The sequence below is a fragment of the Primulina huaijiensis genome, chromosome 8 (genome assembly GCF_012295235.1).
Source record: "Primulina huaijiensis isolate GDHJ02 chromosome 8, ASM1229523v2, whole genome shotgun sequence".
Classification (NCBI taxonomy): domain Eukaryota; kingdom Viridiplantae; phylum Streptophyta; class Magnoliopsida; order Lamiales; family Gesneriaceae; genus Primulina; species Primulina huaijiensis.
The window spans coordinates 4,365,563-4,384,906 of NC_133313.1; the positions used below are offsets into that span (position 1 = coordinate 4,365,563).

Genomic DNA, 19,344 nt, shown 5'->3' on the forward strand with positions numbered 1-19,344 from the left:
AGCCTGAACTGAATTTCTTATTGAGTTGGTTCATAGTCGATTTGATTTAAAATTTGAGTGCAAATGAAATTAGTATAGGCATGGTGTGAACATTTTTTGTCAAATAGGGTGCCTCACTTTGCAAAAATTCTTCCCATAATGTAAGGATCAAAGCTCTTCGCCTGTATGCGTAGTGAAAGTGTATGTTTACATATAACATAAGTGGAAGAAATGTTAAATTAAAGAAAATGAAAGTTTGGGGTTGGAAGTAAATAGTTTACTCTTCGTTGATGATCACAAAATCTTGTAAATTTCTTTTAGTTCTTTCAACAAACCGTGGTGGGAATACATGAATGACACTGAAGAGCAAATCTGAGAAAAACGTTGTAACTAAAACAAGAGAAAGTATATCATATATTAGATACAAACAGTAAAATAAGTTGTCGAAATACTCAACTGATTTGCTTAGTTGGCACATCTGCAATTTCAGGAAGCTCTGAAAATGGAGTAAACTGGTAAATGTGGTCAATTGGTATGCGCTCATGTTCCTCTGTACGTTTGATGTAAGTGCTTCGGCTAAGGATCATCTGATGTTTTGAAGTCCCTAGAATTGGGGTGTTTCCTGTTATTTCCCTAATCTTTGCATTCCCCACATGATAAGTTTTGTACAATTCCAGCAACTTGTCTAACTGATCAACATCTTGCTCGTAAATGATGCTTTGCATTCTTTCATTCTGCACAAGCTAATGATGTAAGGAAAACAAAGTGAAATGGTAATACTAATGTTAAAAAAAGTGAATAAATATACCTCTTTGTCAACAAAAACAAGTCGTTGTTGCCTTCTCCATCTCAAGAACCGAATTGGCGTTTTTTCTGCAACTATTACCTTGACAAACCAGTTTTGGGCCTCCAGTTCCAGTTTCCCAAGTGTAGTACACTTCTCTTCCATAGATCTGAACAGTGAGAGATGAGGGTAAAAAAAATTAATTAATACTGATATGCTGACAGTTAACTTTGGGAAAGAAACAAATACTTGTAAGTAATTAGTGTTGATAAGATGTGATAAATTGTTGGGAATGTATAGCTAATTACAACGTGTCCTGTGTTTTAATGGAGTGAAAGGCTGAAATAGAAGCATGGCTTTGTAATGTGAGTAAACAAAAGACTATTTTGAACTCAAACTCCAATAATATAAATATTAAACTGGAGGATAAACATCAAAAAATCAGAAATGAAATATGGCAATGTCGTGGGCACAATTCAATCATATATGCAAAAAAATATGAATGTATATTAAATAGAGAAATAGTTTGCCTAGGGTTTACCTATATTAAATAATCTTTGCAGCCGATAGAACATCTTGATATACAACGTTCTTTGTGTATTTCGTGCTTTGGAACAATGGTAGGGGTGGTCTGATAAGTACTTTTAATTGCTTTAGATTTTTTGCTCTGGATAACGCAACATAAAGCTGGCCGTGTGAAAAACAGGTTCTTTCAAATAGACACCAACAAAATCTAAAGTTTGGCCTTGTGCTTTATTAATGGTCATCGCATAACATAGCCGTACTGGAAATTGTTTCCTCTTAAATGGAATAGTTGAAAAGTCATCGCATGGAGCTTCTAATGTTATACGAGGAACAAAAACAAGCTTGCCTGCATGCATTCCGACTGAGATTTCAGCGTAAATAACATTTGTGTTAAACCCTTTGCAAAGAAGGCGCGTACCATTACAGAGTCCTTCGGTTGGGTTTATGTTCCTTAGCAAAATGATTGGCGCATTTATTTTTAAAGTTAGTTTGTGCGGAGGAAGCCCTTGAGGAGTCAAGCTGTGGAACAACTCTTCTTGGTTTGGTACAACACAATTATTTGTGTTATCATCACAACTAAAATATGTGGTTTCTTCTCCATGAAACTTATTGATTAGGACATCATTGACCTCGTGAACAAACTCATTTCTTGTAGTAAGTATAGCACGTTTAACAAATAAAGAGAAGTCTAAATTGCAGTCTTCGATATTTGGGAATACTATTTCTATTAATTCATTTAAAGATGTAAAATCATCTGTAAACAAGATGTTTGCCGTAGGAGGTATTTGGATTTCATCTTTACCGTTAGTTTCCTCAAGTCCATTACCAATTCGCATCAAGTAAGAAGAAAAGTCAGGATCGAGTAAGGCGCGCATATTTTGTTTAAGATTTAATTTATCAAATTGGTTCCATAAAGGTGACATAACGATTGAAGCGTCAATAACATCAGCTTTATTACCTTTTGGAATTATTGGCAGCGTTTGGCGAAAATCTCCACCAAATACAATAATTTTACCTCCAAAAATTGAGGCTGAATCCATTATGTCTCTTAACATTTCGTCAAATTTTTCGATAATACTTCGTTTAGCCATTGTAGCTTCATCCCAAATAATTAATTTTGCTAATTTTATTAAATGAGCAAGTGTACTTTGTTTATTGATGTTACAAGGTTTCGGGTCATTTTCATCTAGTGGAATTTTAAACCTCGAGTGTGAGGTTCGCCCACCTGGAAGTAAAGAGGCCGCAACCCCTGAAGTGGCTGTAGCAAGTGCTATGTGACCGGATGAGCGGGTCGTAGCGAGGAGTGCTTTATATAAAAAAAGTTTTTCCGGTACCTCCAGGGCCATCAACAAAGAATACGTTTGGCAAATTGTTGTTGACATGGTACATGATTCGATTGTAAGCAATTTTTTGTTCATCGTTTAATTGCGCGACAGACAACACATCTTCTTCAGGTGTAATTATCTCTTGTTCAGTTCTTAATTCTTTGTCTAGGCTGTTGCTAAAACCAAGGGTGACATCATCATTAGTAGAGAAGAAATCTTCTAGTCTCTTGCCCATCGACGGGAGATAATAAGAAAGTATGCCTAAAACTTTGTGTCTAACTGTAGAAGGATCAAAATATTGTTTATGTTCAAAATCTTGTGATAGAAAACTTTCGAACTTTGACCACAACTGCTTTGGATTTGCAGGATTACAGTAAATAAGGACGGTTGCAAATAGCTGTCGTAAAGCAGAAGGCATTAAGTAAGCAGTAGCCTCTTCGAGACACACATCAGCAGAGTGATCGTTCTCCATTAACCCCAACATTTGTGCAGCCTCTCTGAATGTAGGAAAAGTTCTTCCATTGATTGTTCTCAAGTTTGTGAAGGAAGTTGGTTTTCTAACATGCAGTAACAACAACTTTAGGAAAAACTTTTCACCGTCCGAAGGACGATAGCTAAAAATTCGGCCTATGGCTTCATGTTTTTTTCGTGGTTCCCATTCTTTTGAATCATTATGCCAAGTAAAGTATTCAGGAAATTCAACGTATAAGCAATTCAATTCTTTAGCATAGGCATTGTACTTGTTCATGTAAAAAAATTGTGTTAGCATAGTTTTTTTAATTTGGGATTATTAGCAATGTTGTATAATGATTGGTTAGCAGGGAAAGTTATTAATTGTTCGTTCTCTAAATGAATAGGCAAGCATATTACAGAAGGATGTACATGGTTAAGGTCAAACTTAAAAATCCGCCAAATAGCTTCAGGCGGTGAAATCCATCTTGCGGATTGAAAATTTTTAATTTCATCAGTCGAACGGTATTTTTCATCAGCAACTAATGTATATAAAATTTTGTCATGGCCCTTGTAAATGTACTTGTAGATATATTTTATAGCTTGAATAGTTGAACATATTTCAACATTAATATGACAATTAAATTTAGCCAATAGATATTGATTATAGGGTACAACCCACCGGTTATCAAGTTGGGAACCTCTAATCTTGACGTTATGATTGTCGTTTCTGCGACGATATATTGGATATGAATTTGTCCCATATTTGGTTATTTCCGAGAAATCCTTAGGATAATTAAATTTACAAGAATTGTTTTTCATACAAGGGCAAGTTGGATTGAGCAAGCCACAAGGTCCATGCATCATATGTTTAATAACAAGCGAAAATAAATATGGATGAGTATGTGGATCGGGTAATTCTGCGCAGACAATCCTATCAATTGCCTCAGGGCAAAATATTTTTGATGCTTGAGTGAAAATAAGCAAAAAGTGAGCGTGAGGCAAGCCTCTTTTTTGGAATTCTATTACTTAAGTATAAGCAACAACACGGCCAAAAATTGCCTTCTTAAGCAGCTCATCTTTTAGAACCTGGAGTTTTGCACGAAATATCCTAGCAACCAAATCAGGTCTATTTTGTATTTCATCAGAAGGTAAGCACAAAGCCTTTATCTCAGGCCAATTTGGGTTTGAAGTCATTGTTAAAAAAATATCAGATTTTCCGTAACGTTGTACTAAAGTTAGAACGTCCATGTACCTCTTACGCATATCCCTTGGTCCTCCAATAAAGGAAGAAGGCAACATTATACGTTTCCCAACGTCAACACCCATTTCACATCCCTGTGCGATACCATCTAGTAAACCACGGTAAATATCGTTTCGCAAACGTCCTTGCATATCCTTAGTTCTGAAGAAATCTAAGCGTGAAGTTTCAATTTTGATGTACATATCAACCACATATTGTTGTAAAAGCCTACCGATGTGTGGTAAGAAAGACTTGTCATTCTCTCGTATTTGCAACTTATAACAGTAGTACTCACGGCATGATACGGTTAAACTCTGGTGGGTGCCTTTTGAAGAACCTATATGAGCGGTAACATTCTGTTGTAAGTTTAAATAAAGCTAAAGATTGATTCACAAACACCAAACGAAAAATCAAAGTAATTATAAATTGAAGTTACCTTGAATTTCATTATGTGTAATGTAATTTGCATTTATGGGATTTTGAATGTCGTAGAGAGCTTCACCGCTGCATCGTGGCCTAGGGGCCATCATTTTTTGTCTGTGATCTAATCGTTCAATTTTTGATGCCAACCAGATTCTCCGCTTGCAAAGATAAGAGGATACTGCATAGGATCGTAACAAGCAAAATATTGTTTAATTATTTGAGGTTGGCTATCTTGAGGATACACTTGAATGTGTTGGCCTGTTAATTGGTCATCCTCATTAGATTCAAGCCATATTCCAGCAATTTGAGAAACAGTAGGTTTGTTAAAGACGCGTTGGTCAACGATAGGATCAGCTTGCAAAGTAATTTTATATTTGTCGAGGTTAGGAAAACTGTTTAGAGAGCGAAAGAAGGTTGCATATGGGTTTGATGTTAAAATGTGAATTATTTTTTCAACAGATTCCTTAAATTTTGAGCTGCTACACATTCGACTCAAGGTCTCATGTTCAGTGTCAAAGGAATAAAGCTGTAAATTTTTTGGATGTTCATTATTTGATGGTATTAATTGGTCCAAAAAGTGGTAAACCTGACCTTGTACGCGGAATGTGTAAGTACCATCGTTCCTGGATGCTAAAGCTTTGTCACAATGTACACCCATTGATGTAAATGCAAACATGTTGTTATAACTGCGTACACAGGTTCTGAATTCTTTAGCGACGGCAGTATCATCAAGATACAGCTGAAGTAAGTCAGAAGGCATTTCTGTTGGGGAAAGATTTATTTCTCCTGACGAGCAACAGAACGTGGGTGGTTCAAGGTAAATACGTTTTGCATCACAAAATTCACAGTTTGGCACATCATGAAGCAAGTCAGGACTGGTTACTATATGTGCCATCGAGTCGGCATAAACATTTTCTGCATCATCTATGCTCAACGTTGGTGTTTGCCCATCTACTCTTCGCCTAGAGTTTTTTGCTAACCTACGTTCTTGTAAGCAAGCATACTTCCTTTTACGAAGCTTTGTGGTCGTAGTAATTTCCGAGGTAGCTTCGTTAAGTTTACGTGGAATCATAACTGATCTGAATAATGAAATAACAAGAAATATTAAAACCTATTCGTGGATAAGTTTACTGAGGACCAAAGCTACAAAATAAAGCACATTGCTATGGGGGAACAAAGTTAGCTACTGAATATTTATAACGGGAAAATAAGAAACTGTAAGGTAAAACAAAGCAGCACAGACAAGCCTAAAGGACGCATGTACAAAACTATAAGGACCAAAGCTATAAAATAAAGCACATTGCTATGGGGGAACAAAGTTAGCTACTGAATATTTATAACGGGAAAACAGGAAACTGTAAGGTAAAACAAAGCAGCACAGACAAGCCTAAAGGACGCATGTACAAAACTATAAAGTGCAGTACATTGTAAACCGAAACAAATTTTAATAGCTTAGTAATTGTTACGTTTAGGTCAAAGCCGGATGAAGCATGAAGTTACAAAACAACGATTAGTAAAAAAATTGTAATAAACAGGCGGACCTGTATGGTAAGCGAGTCGAAGAGCGAACCTTTTTTTTAGCGATACATACTATACAGCTGGAGCACGTATGGGCTGATATAGCGGATCCCTATATGGGCAAATCTGGAAACGGTGTAGGCAAGCAACAAAATAAATATCAATATCATGTGAGATGAACCCATTTAAAATGTGAGACGACTAATGTAAAAAAACTTAGTTCGTGAGAATTTTGGGTTTGGAGAAATTTCCTTGCGAGCCAATTTAATTTTGTGGGTGCCAGCATATATGGTGCATAAACAAATAAATACGTATATGTGATACATTAATAAAACAAAGTGTATGCGCAAACCAGTTGTCTCTTGGGCAATTAGAACATATCTTAATGCTGTCGACAAATTGTATACCTTTGTTTTGTGCAATGGTGATTGTTGGATTAGTTTGTTGAGGGTTTTGCGCTTTGCTTTCTTATTTCGGGCCACATGTTAACGGCTTTGTTACGTTATATTGGGTGTTTCATCAAGTTTTTAAAACTCACATTATATTCTAGTCTTTTGTGTGGACAATCTTTCAAACTTAGTAAGCAGTTCCAAAAACATGCAATTGGCCTTAAAACTGAAGGACCACAGTACAATGTTTTGTTTTTAATGTAGGCGCAGGTCTGTTTTACTGAGGTGCTTTCAATACTGATGGACAAAATTAAAAAATATTTCGTTCTACAAGCGTAACATATGTTGGCTTGCTTAAACGTTTAAATGAAATTATTAACTACATGGAACTTTCGAAAATTAATTAGCATGAGGTATGTGTTACTTGGGGTCATTCGAGCACACTAAATACACTTTTAAGTGTTGTTCCAAGTCTGATATTTTGGGTTATGTTGAATGGTTAGTTCAAAGGATAAACAAGTTGCCTGATCTTTCATTTTTCAGCGCAGAATGTGCCTCATGCCTTTGTTCCATCGAAGCAAGCTGTTGGCCGGGCATGTGGAGTTACCAGACCAGTAATTGCTTGCGCAGTGGCGAGCGAAGAAGGAAGCCAGTTGAAATCTCAGATACAGCAGATGAAGGTAGTTTGTGGGTGGCTGCATCATTTTTTTTTTTGTTTATTCATAGATTATCGATACAATAATTTTCAGAACCTGCATTAGTTGATGGTAAATTTTTTTGTGGTCGTAGAGCAGCAATATGATGATTTTGCTACTTGATGTTGCCCCATGCAGGATGTAATCGAGCAGTTTCTGATATGGTTATGTAATGCTATTTCCAGTGTGATGGGTCTCTTGTTTGGCCCTGAGGCTTTGACAGAGTTATTTTTCCTGTTCCATGGCAATATCTCACCTTGTTCTTTGTTTTTTGGTTTCCTTCTCTCTTTTTCATTATTTGGTTAGAAACAGTATTTCGTATGTAAATGATTTAATTTAATATATAAATTAGCTATAACTTGAAAATTCGGTACATGACCAAGCTAAGAGCTTTAAATCAAATTATCATTCAAAAGTATTTAATTTATTTTCTGATTAATCAAAAAAAAATATTTATAAAAAATTATATTGTAATAAGTAAATATTCAACAAAGCTTTTTAATAATAGTGATAAAAACATAGTAATTGCAGAGCATTTGAGTTCAGAAGTATTATTTTCAAATGATCGAAGCAAAAAGAATAATAATTTTAGTTTAGCAAAAATTATTATTCATATGCTGAAATTCTGAGAAGTGATCAACAAGAAAACGACATTTCCTGGATTTCATGAGATATAATTAACATGGTGGATTGCGTTCATTATTTTAAGAAAACACATAATAATTGATAAAATTTCATGAAAATGATATTTAGAATATGGAATTTTAACTTGTTTTAAATTCAGCGTTATTTTTACGAACAAAAAAAATATTAATAGGTTAATATGTTCTCAATTGTGAAAAAAAAAATATCGAGCACATTTAACTATTGTATTAAAGAACTCCTTAATTTGTAAGGGATTCTATGCTTGTTTCTTTTTTAAATACCATTAATTTTATATGTGAGGGTTTTCATTTGTTTTTAAACTTTTATAGGAGGTGGTTGTGTAATTTGGATCTATTATCTAATATTTATATAAAATAATAAATAAAAATCTGAATTATAGTTTTTCTTCGGTTTTATGAATTTTTTTAATTCTAAATATTACACATTAATGATTGGTCTTCAGGCTTTTGGTGCTACAGATAATCTCAAACTAACTCATCATATTCTAGTAGTAAAGATATGGGCATAACTTNATATATATATATATATATATATATATATATAAATACAAAACACATGGTTTACTATGGAGCCAAATTGTGTGTGAAGAGTAATGTTCCTTATAATATGCAGATGAATAACAATAGGGTAAAAATGTATTTTGTATATGAAGTATTGTTAAATAATTGGTTTACTAAGCAATAAAACTAAATAATAATTATATCAACCTAACATTACTCAACTTTTATTAGCTAAAAGTAAACAGGTTGGCGTCCGTGAGTAATGTAACATGCAATTTTTCCATCGAAAGCAAATATTGTGTCTAACATTCTACTCTCGTAATTATTTTTTTATCCCCTCAATTAAGCATGCATAAATGCACACTCTACAAAATATACACGCACTTGCACTGCAAACCAACCAAATATTTTTTCAATAAATCAAATCTAGGTAGGGGTGGTTTTGTGGGAAGAAAACATACCAAACCAACTAAATATTTTTTAAATAAATTAAATCTGGGTAAGGGTGGTTTTCTTAACTCTCTTAACATACCTTCGAGGAGCAAGATGTGGTACGGTGCCCGTGATTGATTAGAAAGGAAGAAGAAATACATAAACACGGAGAAGAGTATTATTCAAATTTGGGTAGTGGTGGGCTTACGGTAAGAAGTCTTAACTCGTCTAACAAACTTTGGCCGAGCCACAGTGTAGTACAGGAGCTTGACATCTGTTATGTTTTCATGGGTTCATACGTACTATGCAGAACATGTACATAAACCATTGGTTTGAAATTTGTCAGGGAGGAGAACATGACCTCAGCCCAACTGTTTTTTTATCACACATGAATGGTTTTTGCCCCATCTACGGTAGATAAATGCACACAAATTACATTTTACTAATAAATAAACGACGTGGAAGCACGGTAAAGGAGCTGGCCGATCAAAGAAGAAACAACTCTAAAAGAAAGGCACACAAGAGGAGGAGAAGAGAGCGAACCGAAGAGTTGCAAGAAGCCCACCGATTTGCAGAAGTAGAGAAAGAGTGCAGTAGAGGTTACGTCGAGGAGCTGGAGGAGAAGCGCAGTAGAGGAGAAACCGAGGCGCTGGAGAAAGGGGGTTTCAAAAAACGCACGGAGCCGAACCTTTTTCAGAAGCCGATCTTTGAAATGGGGGAAAGAGCAGACAAGAAAAGATGAAAAAGGAAGAGGACAGAGAGCAATTGCAACCGACAGGAAAAGGGTGAGGTGGGAAAAAGACCACATTACGCGTGTTTTTGGCCTTAGGTAATGATGCTGTGCAATAAACACCTGTAGGGAGACTTACCTGTTACCGGAAGAAAAATGGACGACCTGAATTTATTCACGCTTTGTAATTCGGAAGCCGATCTCTGAAATGGGAGAAAGAGAGAAGACAAGGAAAGATGAGAAAGGAAGAGGCAAGAGAGCAAGTGCAACCGGCAGAGAAAGGGTGAGGTGGGAGAAAAGAGCGCAGTGCACGTGTTTTTGGCCTTACGTAATGATGCTGTGCAATAAACACCTGTAGGGAGACTAACCTGTGACCGGCAGAAAACTGGCCAACCTGAACTTATTCACTCTTTGTAATAAGTAGATAGATAGATAGATGTAAATAAATTATTATGAAAGTTGAATAGTGAATTTCAAAGTTGGATCCTTAAACAAATACGGATCAGCAAAGCTGGATCAGATTAAGTCAAGCCCAATGGACTTTTTTTAATATGTATAGGAGACATGTTTTAGCCCAATAGCTGGATTTCATTCTGGGCTTATATTAAAACCCACAATCGCCAAATTTTGGTCTATAATTATTACAAGCCCAAATAAATAGCAAGGTTACAATCACAATCATAAAGACAAATTAAAATCATTATATAATATGAAACCTAAATTTCTTGAATTATTTATAGTTTGTGTAAAAAATCTAAATTTATGTTGACCAAAAGTTCAGTGAAGCAGTAACATTTAGAAAAATATACAAAAACCCTTCGTTTTGTTTATATTATTTAATTAAACTTTGTCAAGACTCAAGAATTACTTTTCCAATTGTTTTTAAGATAACTTTTTCCACCTTCGTAAAATAAGAAGTTGAAGGCAAAAAAAAGTACCAAAAACACTCTGTTCTTGAGTCTATAAAAAAATCTACCAACTTGGTTTCTTCAGCTGTGAAGAAGATATGCTACAATTAAGTCTTGAACTTGAACTTCGTTATTCAATAGCCAGACAAACAAACTACTCTTCCCTCTTAATTATTTTAATTTTAAAATTTTCAAGCTTGGAAAATTGGTTTGTTGTCGAACTAAATTAATAAGAGTTGCATGCTGCATTTATCCTAAAATTGCATGGCTTTGTCAGAAAAATTTAATCATTTTCGTTCCATGCATGCATGATATGTCATATGTGTCGGCTTAATGGTTTAATTAATGGAAAATTGGTTTAGTTTTATACGTATTTTATTTTATTTTTATCACTATTGGCCACTGATAATTATAAAATGCACTCAACAAAATAAAGTGAAATTTATAAATTTGGTCAACCAGCAACTACTTGATTTATTTTAATTGTACTATACAATATGATATTAATTAATGAGAAGTCAATTCATAATCACATGCATATATATTATGTTGACTTCTAGATATTTTATATATTTTGACTAAATCAATTATGAATGTCTTTTTTAAAAAAATGAAAATAAAAATCAACACGTAATTTAATTATTATATTTTTAAAATAGAGATTGAAATTAAATTATTGATTATATTTTTTATGATCTTTGTTAAAACTACACTGAAGGAATAAAAGAATATATATGTAAAAAAATTAATTCTGTATGTTATGTAACTTGATATAATACAAACGAGTAGGTCTCTTGTGAGACGGTCTCACAAATCTTTATATGTGAGTCGGATCAACCCTACCGATATTCACAATAAAAAGTAATACTCTTAGCATAAAAAATAATATTTTTTTATGGATGACCCAAATAAGAGATCCGTCTCTCAAAATACGATCCGTAAGACCGTCTCACACAAGTATTTGCTAACACGATATATATAGTTCTCTTTTGACTCGTGCAAACCAATCTAACACGTGAATATTTTTCTTTTTTTTATTCGTCGCTCGTCGCTCTCAATGTTGAGTGTAACTCTTCTCTAACGCTTATTTTATTTTTATTTTTTAATATTATGAAGTAGTACTGGACTTTAACGTAATTTCAGGATCCGAAGTTTGAATTTCTAATAAGTTAAATATAAAAAAAAATATCTGTTTAAATGTGGAAAAATGTCCAATTTTGCTAATAAAACTGAGATCTTGGGTATCATTTATCAATTTGCATGCACAAAGTGTTATTTTATTTATTAACGATTAAATTAGTTAAGCATTAATGTCTGAATAATTAAATATAATTATTGATATAATTTAATGAATATATTTAATTATAATATTAAAAATATTAATGTCATTTGAGATAACACTAAAATGGGGATTACAATATCTTTGTTAAATTGAATTTTTTATTTTTTTTTAACTTGAACTGTTACTAAAAAATAGAAAAATATCTTTTAAAATGCTATTTTGCGAATCCAAATTTTAAACAATAAATAACTATTTTTTGTGTTTGATACCTTTGAATTATTAGTGTAGCACGAAATGATCTTTGATGAATTGATATAAACTGATAAGAGTGTTAAGTGAGTAGCTTGAGATAAAAAGATTGTGTGCTCGAAAATCTTAAAATATGCATGGTTGAGAATTGTTCAGTTCGTGTAAATGATTGATAGTTGTCTTCTCTTCAAAATTCTGCATATTTATAGTTCAAAAGCACCGACAGTCAGATTTACTTTTCAACGATCATTTGTACTATCACAGGATAGAATGGACATGCAACTTTAAATCGACATACATATCATTAATGCTCATTTAATTTTCTTTGTGTTTTACGACTTTAAGCTCTTTTTTCCAGAAAACTGACACACCATGTTCAAAATAAACAATTTTTTGTCATTCGAAAGTTGATAGGATATTGTGTAATCATTTTAAATAGAACAGATGTTGAAAGAATTGACTTTCAGTATCCTATTTGAAATAACTTATTTCTGACCGGTGGCCGTGCTGTTGAATCATATCATCTATTGCCGGTCAGTTTGACATACTATAGCTTGCAGCTGGAGTTCGGACATTATACGACTTGACTTCTTGCAAAAACGACTTGATCTTCTGATACTTTTGTCTGAACGACTTGAACTGATCCAGCCGTCTGAAAACCTAAAAATACAATAGAATAGCAGTTGGATCTGAAACAACTCGATGTTGTTATTTTGCAATCACAAAAACTTAGGATAATAAATATATTCTAACAGTTTATATTTTCAAGAGACATCAAATTCAAATTTTAATTTTAAAAAACTGAAAAAACTTCACATTTAATTACATATTTATTTCCTAATTGTTTTTAAATATTTAATACGGTAGGTGAATACATTAACACTGATAAATATTTCCTATATATATATACGTTACTGATAGTTAACCAATGAGCAAATGAAGAGCAAATCGTGTAAGTCGTTCAATCTCTTTGTTTGAAGATTTGGTAGAAAGCTTCTACATCTCCAATATTTAATTAATATCTTTTTAACATTTATTTATAAATGATTTTCTGTCATACCAGTAATAAAACTTTATTAATTGATTTTGAAATTGATTGTTGATGTATACATCTATACATTATCATGATTCTAAAGTCGATATTTTCTATTCCACCAAAAATTAGATCTAGAATCAAACCGCTCGGACATGATTTTGGTTTCAGTATTGAGATTAATTTGGTGTGGTTTTGATGAAAGTTTGAGGTGTTTTATTTGAAATTAATTAGTTTTTTTAAAAATTAAATGACACAAAATTTAATCTATCTTTTTTGTAAATGGATTATGTTTTTACAAAAAGAAAATAAATACAATGAATTTTGGAACATTGATAGAGAAAATGATTTTTGCATGCAAGGTGATACATTAAAAAATATAGCAGACAAATTAAATTGCTCGTGTTCATATACCCTTGGTCATGTTATTTGGGATTGAATTAGAGTTTAGAGAAAACAAACTCCTATAAAAAATTTTAAACTTTTTGTCGTTCTTAACAGTTTTTAGGGTGTTAAGAAATATTATTGAGCGGCTAGATTAGCTGTACCACTAAAAAGTGAGTAAGTGCTGAACAGTCCGGCTTAACTAGTGATGAACTATATTCGACAGTTTAACGAAAAACGGTTTGAAATATGACTTGCAAGAATGTAAAGTGGGAAATGAAATAAAACAAATACATTTATAGATGTCAAAAGATAAAAATCATACGTCATCCCTTCTTCAAAAATTCTACATATTTATAGTTGAAAAAAATCCAATTGTCAGATTTGTCTTTCAACGATCATCTGTACTATCACCTAATAAAATAGACATATCACTTTTAGTCGCCATACGTATTATTAAATGCTCATTTAATGTTCCTTGTCCTTTTGAGACTTTAAGCTATTAATTTTCATAAAGCTGACATATCATGTCTGAAATATGTAACTTTGTGTTATTCGAGAGTTGGTATGATACTTATGTAATCATTCTAAATATGACAGATGCTGAACGAATTGACTTTCGGTATCCTATTTGAAATAACTTTTTTCTTACCGGTGACAGTGCGGTTGGATCTTCAACGGCTTGAACACGTGTACTACCAGTCAGTTTGACAGATGATATCTTGCAGCTAGAGTTCAAACATTCTGCTGCTTGACTTCTTGCCAAAACGACTTGGTCTTCTAATGCACTTTGCTGAACGGTTTGAATTGATCAAGAGATTTGAAATACTGAAAAATACAATTAAGGAACGGTTGAACCTGAAACAGCTCGATGTTATTTTGTCAATCACCAAAACTTAGACATAAGGTAATAGATATATTCTAAAATATATAATATCCTTTGTTTCTTTCATCTTTTTTATATTTTCATAAATGATTCTCCTTTTTAACTTATATAATTATAACAACNATATATATTTGACTCGTCAAAATTTGTCGGCAGGTTGGAGATGCCCTTGGCCCCTAATCCTTCCTATTTTTATTTGAATTAAATGCTAACCATCGCAAAATGGCCGACACCACAATACGTGGGTTGGTTGCTCACTTGCCCCATCCGATATTTTAGGGGTAAAAACTGAGTCATGCCGGCTCGCGAACGTGACCAATCCATTTGGGTAATTTTTTTTTTTTATATTCAGTATTGTCGTTGTATAAAAATGTTATTATAAAAAAATTTGTGTGAAATAATCTAACAAATTGATAAATTGGCCAAAGAAACTCACAAATATTAGCTATAAACATATTCATGTGTGTTGGAAAATGATAATTGTACTTGTCGGAAGAGCGATATAAATTCAAAATGTGATTTTTGAATTATCATAAGAATTAAAAATTTTGAGTTATATCATTGTTATTAATTATAAATTTTTTTTATAAAATAGCAAACAATAGTTTTTTTTTATAAAGTGATAAGTAGTAAGATATGAACAAGAATTGGCTTTTAAAATTGGCGTCATTTTTACTTAGTACAAGATGCGAACCTTTTATAATTTGTATTCTGAAAATGTTCACGGGTTTATTTATTTGAAACATTTTTTTTTGAAAAAATAAATTGTATGTTAGGATTTGCCTTGACAAATAAAATTTTCGTTGTATGTATACCTCAAATAATATAATAAATTATTTAAAAAATGTTTAAATATTATATATTGAATATCTTCTAAAGCAAAAAAAAAATTTTGAATTGAAAAATAATGCTTTTATTGGAGTTATATATTCAAAAATAAACTATATATTGTGAAAAAAAATTGAATGAAGGCAACATCGTTCTTAGGTGTCTTGCTATCTTGTGCATAATTACATTTTTATAACGCTTATAAGATATAATATAGTTTCTTTAAAAAAATATAATATAATGAACGTAAGATTGCTAAGATTGATACTTGAGTCTAATTCTATATCAAAAGCTTAGCTCAAGGAAAAGGATGGTTCAAGTTCATATATACAATTTTTAAGCATTTAATTCAGTTGTTTAAAAAAAAATACTTAATTCAACCGATGTGCGACATCTACTTGAATTCAAAGTGAAGTTACTTGAATTCCAAGTGACTGTGGTAGTTAAACATAATAAATTAGTCGACAGCCAGAAACAAAGTCATCAAACACTTTCTGAAAAGATTGACAATGTGCAGGCCTACTTCACTACTCAGATCTACGAATTATTGAATATATTAAGGAGATTGATGCCAAAAAATGGGAAAGACCCGAAGGATCAAATGTAAGGGATGCTAGAGACATTCATCCGACTCCAAAACCAAAGAATTATTTTTTTAGCTTGAATTGTATTTATCTGAGTTTTGATGATTTAAAAAGTAGTGCATTTATATTACTTATTATTATGATGATCATTTTGGCATCCAAAAAGGGACAATTGATAAGTACTTATAATTCTCGGTGACATCCTTAAGTCAATTAAAATCTCGAAATAAGTAATAAAATTCAGTAAACAAGCATTTTCAGTAGACCGCACTTCAGTGGACTCATCGCGCAATTATCATAAGTTCTATTATCTCTAAGGGTCTACCGAAGAATTTACTGAATTATCAAATAACTTCTACAATCTACTGAATAAGCACTAACGGCTGTATTACATCGGATTTGTTCCCTTTGTTATAAATTTTTTTTTTTTATATCAACAAATCCAAATATCATAGAATATTCAGATAACATAAATAAAACATACAATTTTTGGAATATGACATATGACATGTGAGACTTAGTACTCTTTTTTAGATGGCCTTGATGCGAGTGTATTATAGTCGTTCAAATCTGAACGTTGGAAATATTTTATAAAAGATCATCTCAAGTTTTAACAAATTTTCTCGCTCGCTCGATCAATCAACTATCTGCTATCTATTCTTTCACATATTCAAATTTCTGCTGAAAATATTGAAGTACATGCATAAAGTCATATCAGATCTATTTCAGAAATCATCTGTGCTTAACTTCACTCACAATTGTTTCAAGATTATGTTGTGTTTTTGTGTGAATTTTGTATTTGACAGGTTTAGAATCTTGTTTTGTTAAGAAAAATTATTTGTAAGAGTTTCAGTAGGAAGTGTATAAATCATACTGAAGTGGGTGTTATTATAAAACCAAATTATTTTTGTGAAAACCTTCTGCAAACAGAAAAAGGGAAGATGTGGAGGAGTTTTTTCCTTCGAACTTCCATAAACAATTGTTGTGATATACTTTCAGTTGCATCTTATATTGTCGATCTACTGCTCGTGGTTTACTGATTTTCATTTTGATTCACAAAGTTCGGCTGGACTCATTCCGCACTATCTTTTAAGTTCTCTACTGAACTTTGAAGGTTGAGATTTTATTTCAGCTGCTAACATCAGTTGAAAAAACTGCCACTCAAAATTAAGAAAAAAAATTTGTTATTTGTTTATTCACTATACTCTAAACACCTCCACTAACATTATCTTTTCGCATGAATAACTTTAATTTGTCTAAAAATTAGATAAACAAAAATCAACATAAAATTTAGGAAGTCTTCGCCAGAGTCGCTGTGATTCGAGAAAAGAAATTACTGTTTTAAAAATATTATGTACACAGTTTACTTATTTCCAATTAAATTAAACGAATATCCATTGGAGCAACTTATATTGGAAAATAAATATATAATATATCCTCTAAGGATTGTTTTCAAAATTATTATATAATATATCCTCTAAGGATTGTTTTCAAAATTTTCATGAAGAAAGTACATTATTTTAAAATTTACTCATTGGATATAAATATATACTAGCTAAAAATAAAATAAATTTACGTACATCTCATTTTTCATATCGAACAATAATCTTTTGAAAATATGTTAAATATGAGTTTGAATAAAATTTTATTTTAAAAATATTGTTTCTTGGCATGCATATTTTAAAATTTTAAACAAGAAGTTTTTTTTAAGTTATATTAAAAAAAATAAGAAGATAGAGAATAAGAAAGAAAAATAAAATAAAATGTGACTTGATCAGGAAAGCTTAGAAATAAACATAAATTAAGATATAAAACAAAGTAACCATTAGTTCTTAAATAATATTTTAAATTTTCGTGTTTTTTTCGTAAATCTACGGATAAATTTCGAATTTTATTATAAATTTTTTAGAAGAACTATTTTAAATGAATTTTCGATAATGGAGACTTATTAATAATCTTGATAGAAAATTAATCAATAAAAATATTATTATCAATTTATAATATAAAAAATAAAGACAAAACATATTTAAAAGAAATAAAAATAAATCATCTATCACTCCGCTGTCTATTTCTAATCAAGCATGATTTGAACACCGAAATTAGCAGGCCCCCACAAAACCCGTAGATTGTGTTTTATCCCAGACATTCAAATTAAACAATATTATCTTTTTCAATTGAGATTACCTAAGACGATTTTGTAAACATTGTACTTATATCCGTAATAATTAAAATTAACACAAAAACTCTTATGAGACGGTCTCACTGGTTAATTTTGTAAAACGGATATTCTATATGAGTCATCTACGAAAAAGTATTACTTTTTATGTCAATTATATTAATTTTTATTGTAAATATGGACAAGATTGATCAGTCTCGCGAATAAAGATTTGTGAAACCGTCTTATGAAATACCTACTCTTAAATTAATGGATACAAAACAACAGTACTTAAGATAAAATGGCATGTCATTATGCATTAAGCGGCCGAGCAAGACAATTAGCGTGACTAATACAATATTTGTAAAAGATTTGATTCACTATAATTATGTGGGCGTGCCTTTAAAGAGTTCCAAAAGGTTACCTAAAGAGTTTGACTAAATCATAATGGGATTTGATTTTGAATCATAATTATTGATCCTTTAATGATTTTAAGGCTAATATATATTGAATAGGTATTGAGACAGTATCACGAATCTTTATCTGAAAGACGAATCAACTCTACCGATATTCACAATAAAAAGTAATACTCTTAGTATTGTACCCAAATAAGATATCCGTCTCACAAAATACGACCTGTGAGACCGTCTCACACAAATTTTTGCTATATATATTTATGAATACGCTTTTTATGAGACGGTCTCACAGACTTTCAACCTTACTTGTATTCGTAATAAAAGAAATATTTTTTCATGAGTGATTCAAATAGAAGATTTGAATCACAAAATTAATTCACGAGATCATCTCACAAGAGTTTTCATGTATATTTATCATTGAATAATCTTGCCTTTTGGATTTCTTGTGATCTTATTAATCATTGGAAGAAATATAGTCAAATGCTTTTTTTAAGGGAAATAAAATAATCTTTTCTTGATTGGTGGGTGAGTGTTTGCGGGCGAACTATTATGAAGCAGTGGTTATTTCAGAATTTAGGATAAATTCATATGTACGATTAAAGTTGTGAAATTGATCCCTGACATGAGATTGGATATCAATCACAGATACGAATCAATGCCCTTTTCCACAAAACAGAAGAGCAAAATAAAAATTACTAAAATTTTTCGAGGTGAAAACATAAAATTATATTTTTGAAAGAATTTATTCATTTTGCAAAAAAAAAGCAACAAGTTAAAAACACCAGTTTAGATCCGCAGAGTACAATCAGACATAGCGATGGAGAAACTTTTGTTCTTCTTTAATGTTTTGGTCTCATTTCAAGATCTTTCTTTCCTTTCAAAGCCAATTTCCAGTGAAATTAGTTAAATCTCAAATCGTCATTCCTCGCTGATTGTGCAAGAAAATACATATTCAAGAAA

The 19,344-nt window shown here is 31.8% G+C and overlaps 3 protein-coding genes across 3 annotated transcripts; all 3 read right to left on the reverse strand.

Moving 5' to 3' along the window:
* Positions 1 to 46: 46 nt before the first annotated feature.
* Positions 47 to 9,866, reverse strand: LOC140982966 (uncharacterized). Its single transcript, XM_073449772.1, has 8 exons — positions 9,473 to 9,866; positions 6,300 to 6,373; positions 4,743 to 5,808; positions 1,305 to 4,643; positions 788 to 932; positions 437 to 713; positions 261 to 351; positions 47 to 161 (listed from the first exon to the last, which is right to left on the reverse strand). Exons 5-8 carry the CDS (start codon positions 926 to 928, stop codon positions 47 to 49), a joined length of 624 nt encoding a protein of 207 aa, XP_073305873.1. The 5' UTR covers positions 929 to 932; positions 1,305 to 4,643; positions 4,743 to 5,808; positions 6,300 to 6,373; positions 9,473 to 9,866.
* LOC140982969 (ATP-dependent DNA helicase RRM3-like) lies at positions 1,417 to 3,361 on the reverse strand. The gene is made up of 2 exons (XM_073449775.1): positions 2,623 to 3,361; positions 1,417 to 2,513 (listed from the first exon to the last, which is right to left on the reverse strand). The coding sequence occupies exons 1-2, from the start codon at positions 3,359 to 3,361 to the stop codon at positions 1,417 to 1,419; spliced, it is 1,836 nt and encodes a 611-aa protein (XP_073305876.1).
* LOC140982970 (uncharacterized) lies at positions 4,093 to 5,801 on the reverse strand. The gene is made up of 3 exons (XM_073449777.1): positions 5,321 to 5,801; positions 4,743 to 4,907; positions 4,093 to 4,643 (listed from the first exon to the last, which is right to left on the reverse strand). Exons 1-3 carry the CDS (start codon positions 5,799 to 5,801, stop codon positions 4,093 to 4,095), a joined length of 1,197 nt encoding a protein of 398 aa, XP_073305878.1.
* Positions 9,867 to 19,344: the final 9,478 nt, after the last annotated feature.

Excerpts from the sequence above, each read along its gene's own strand:
- LOC140982969 (XM_073449775.1), bottom strand. The coding sequence starts at position 3,361 with ATGAACAAGTACAATGCCTATGCTAAAGAATTGAATTGCTTATACGTT. Across the intron at positions 2,514-2,622 it reads CTTTGTTGATGGCCCTGGAG|GTGGGCGAACCTCACACTCG; the intron begins GTACCGGAAAAA and ends CTTTACTTCCAG.
- LOC140982966 (XM_073449772.1), bottom strand. The coding sequence starts at position 928 with ATGGAAGAGAAGTGTACTACACTTGGGAAACTGGAACTGGAGGCCCAA. Across the intron at positions 352-436 it reads TGTGCCAACTAAGCAAATCA|ATTTGCTCTTCAGTGTCATT; the intron begins GTTGAGTATTTC and ends CGTTTTTCTCAG. Across the intron at positions 162-260 it reads TTTGTGATCATCAACGAAGA|GCGAAGAGCTTTGATCCTTA; the intron begins GTAAACTATTTA and ends CTACGCATACAG.
- LOC140982970 (XM_073449777.1), bottom strand. The coding sequence starts at position 5,801 with ATGATTCCACGTAAACTTAACGAAGCTACCTCGGAAATTACTACGACC. Across the intron at positions 4,908-5,320 it reads TTACACATTCCGCGTACAAG|TATCCTCTTATCTTTGCAAG; the intron begins GTCAGGTTTACC and ends GATCCTATGCAG. Across the intron at positions 4,644-4,742 it reads TACACATAATGAAATTCAAG|GTTCTTCAAAAGGCACCCAC; the intron begins GTAACTTCAATT and ends CCGCTCATATAG.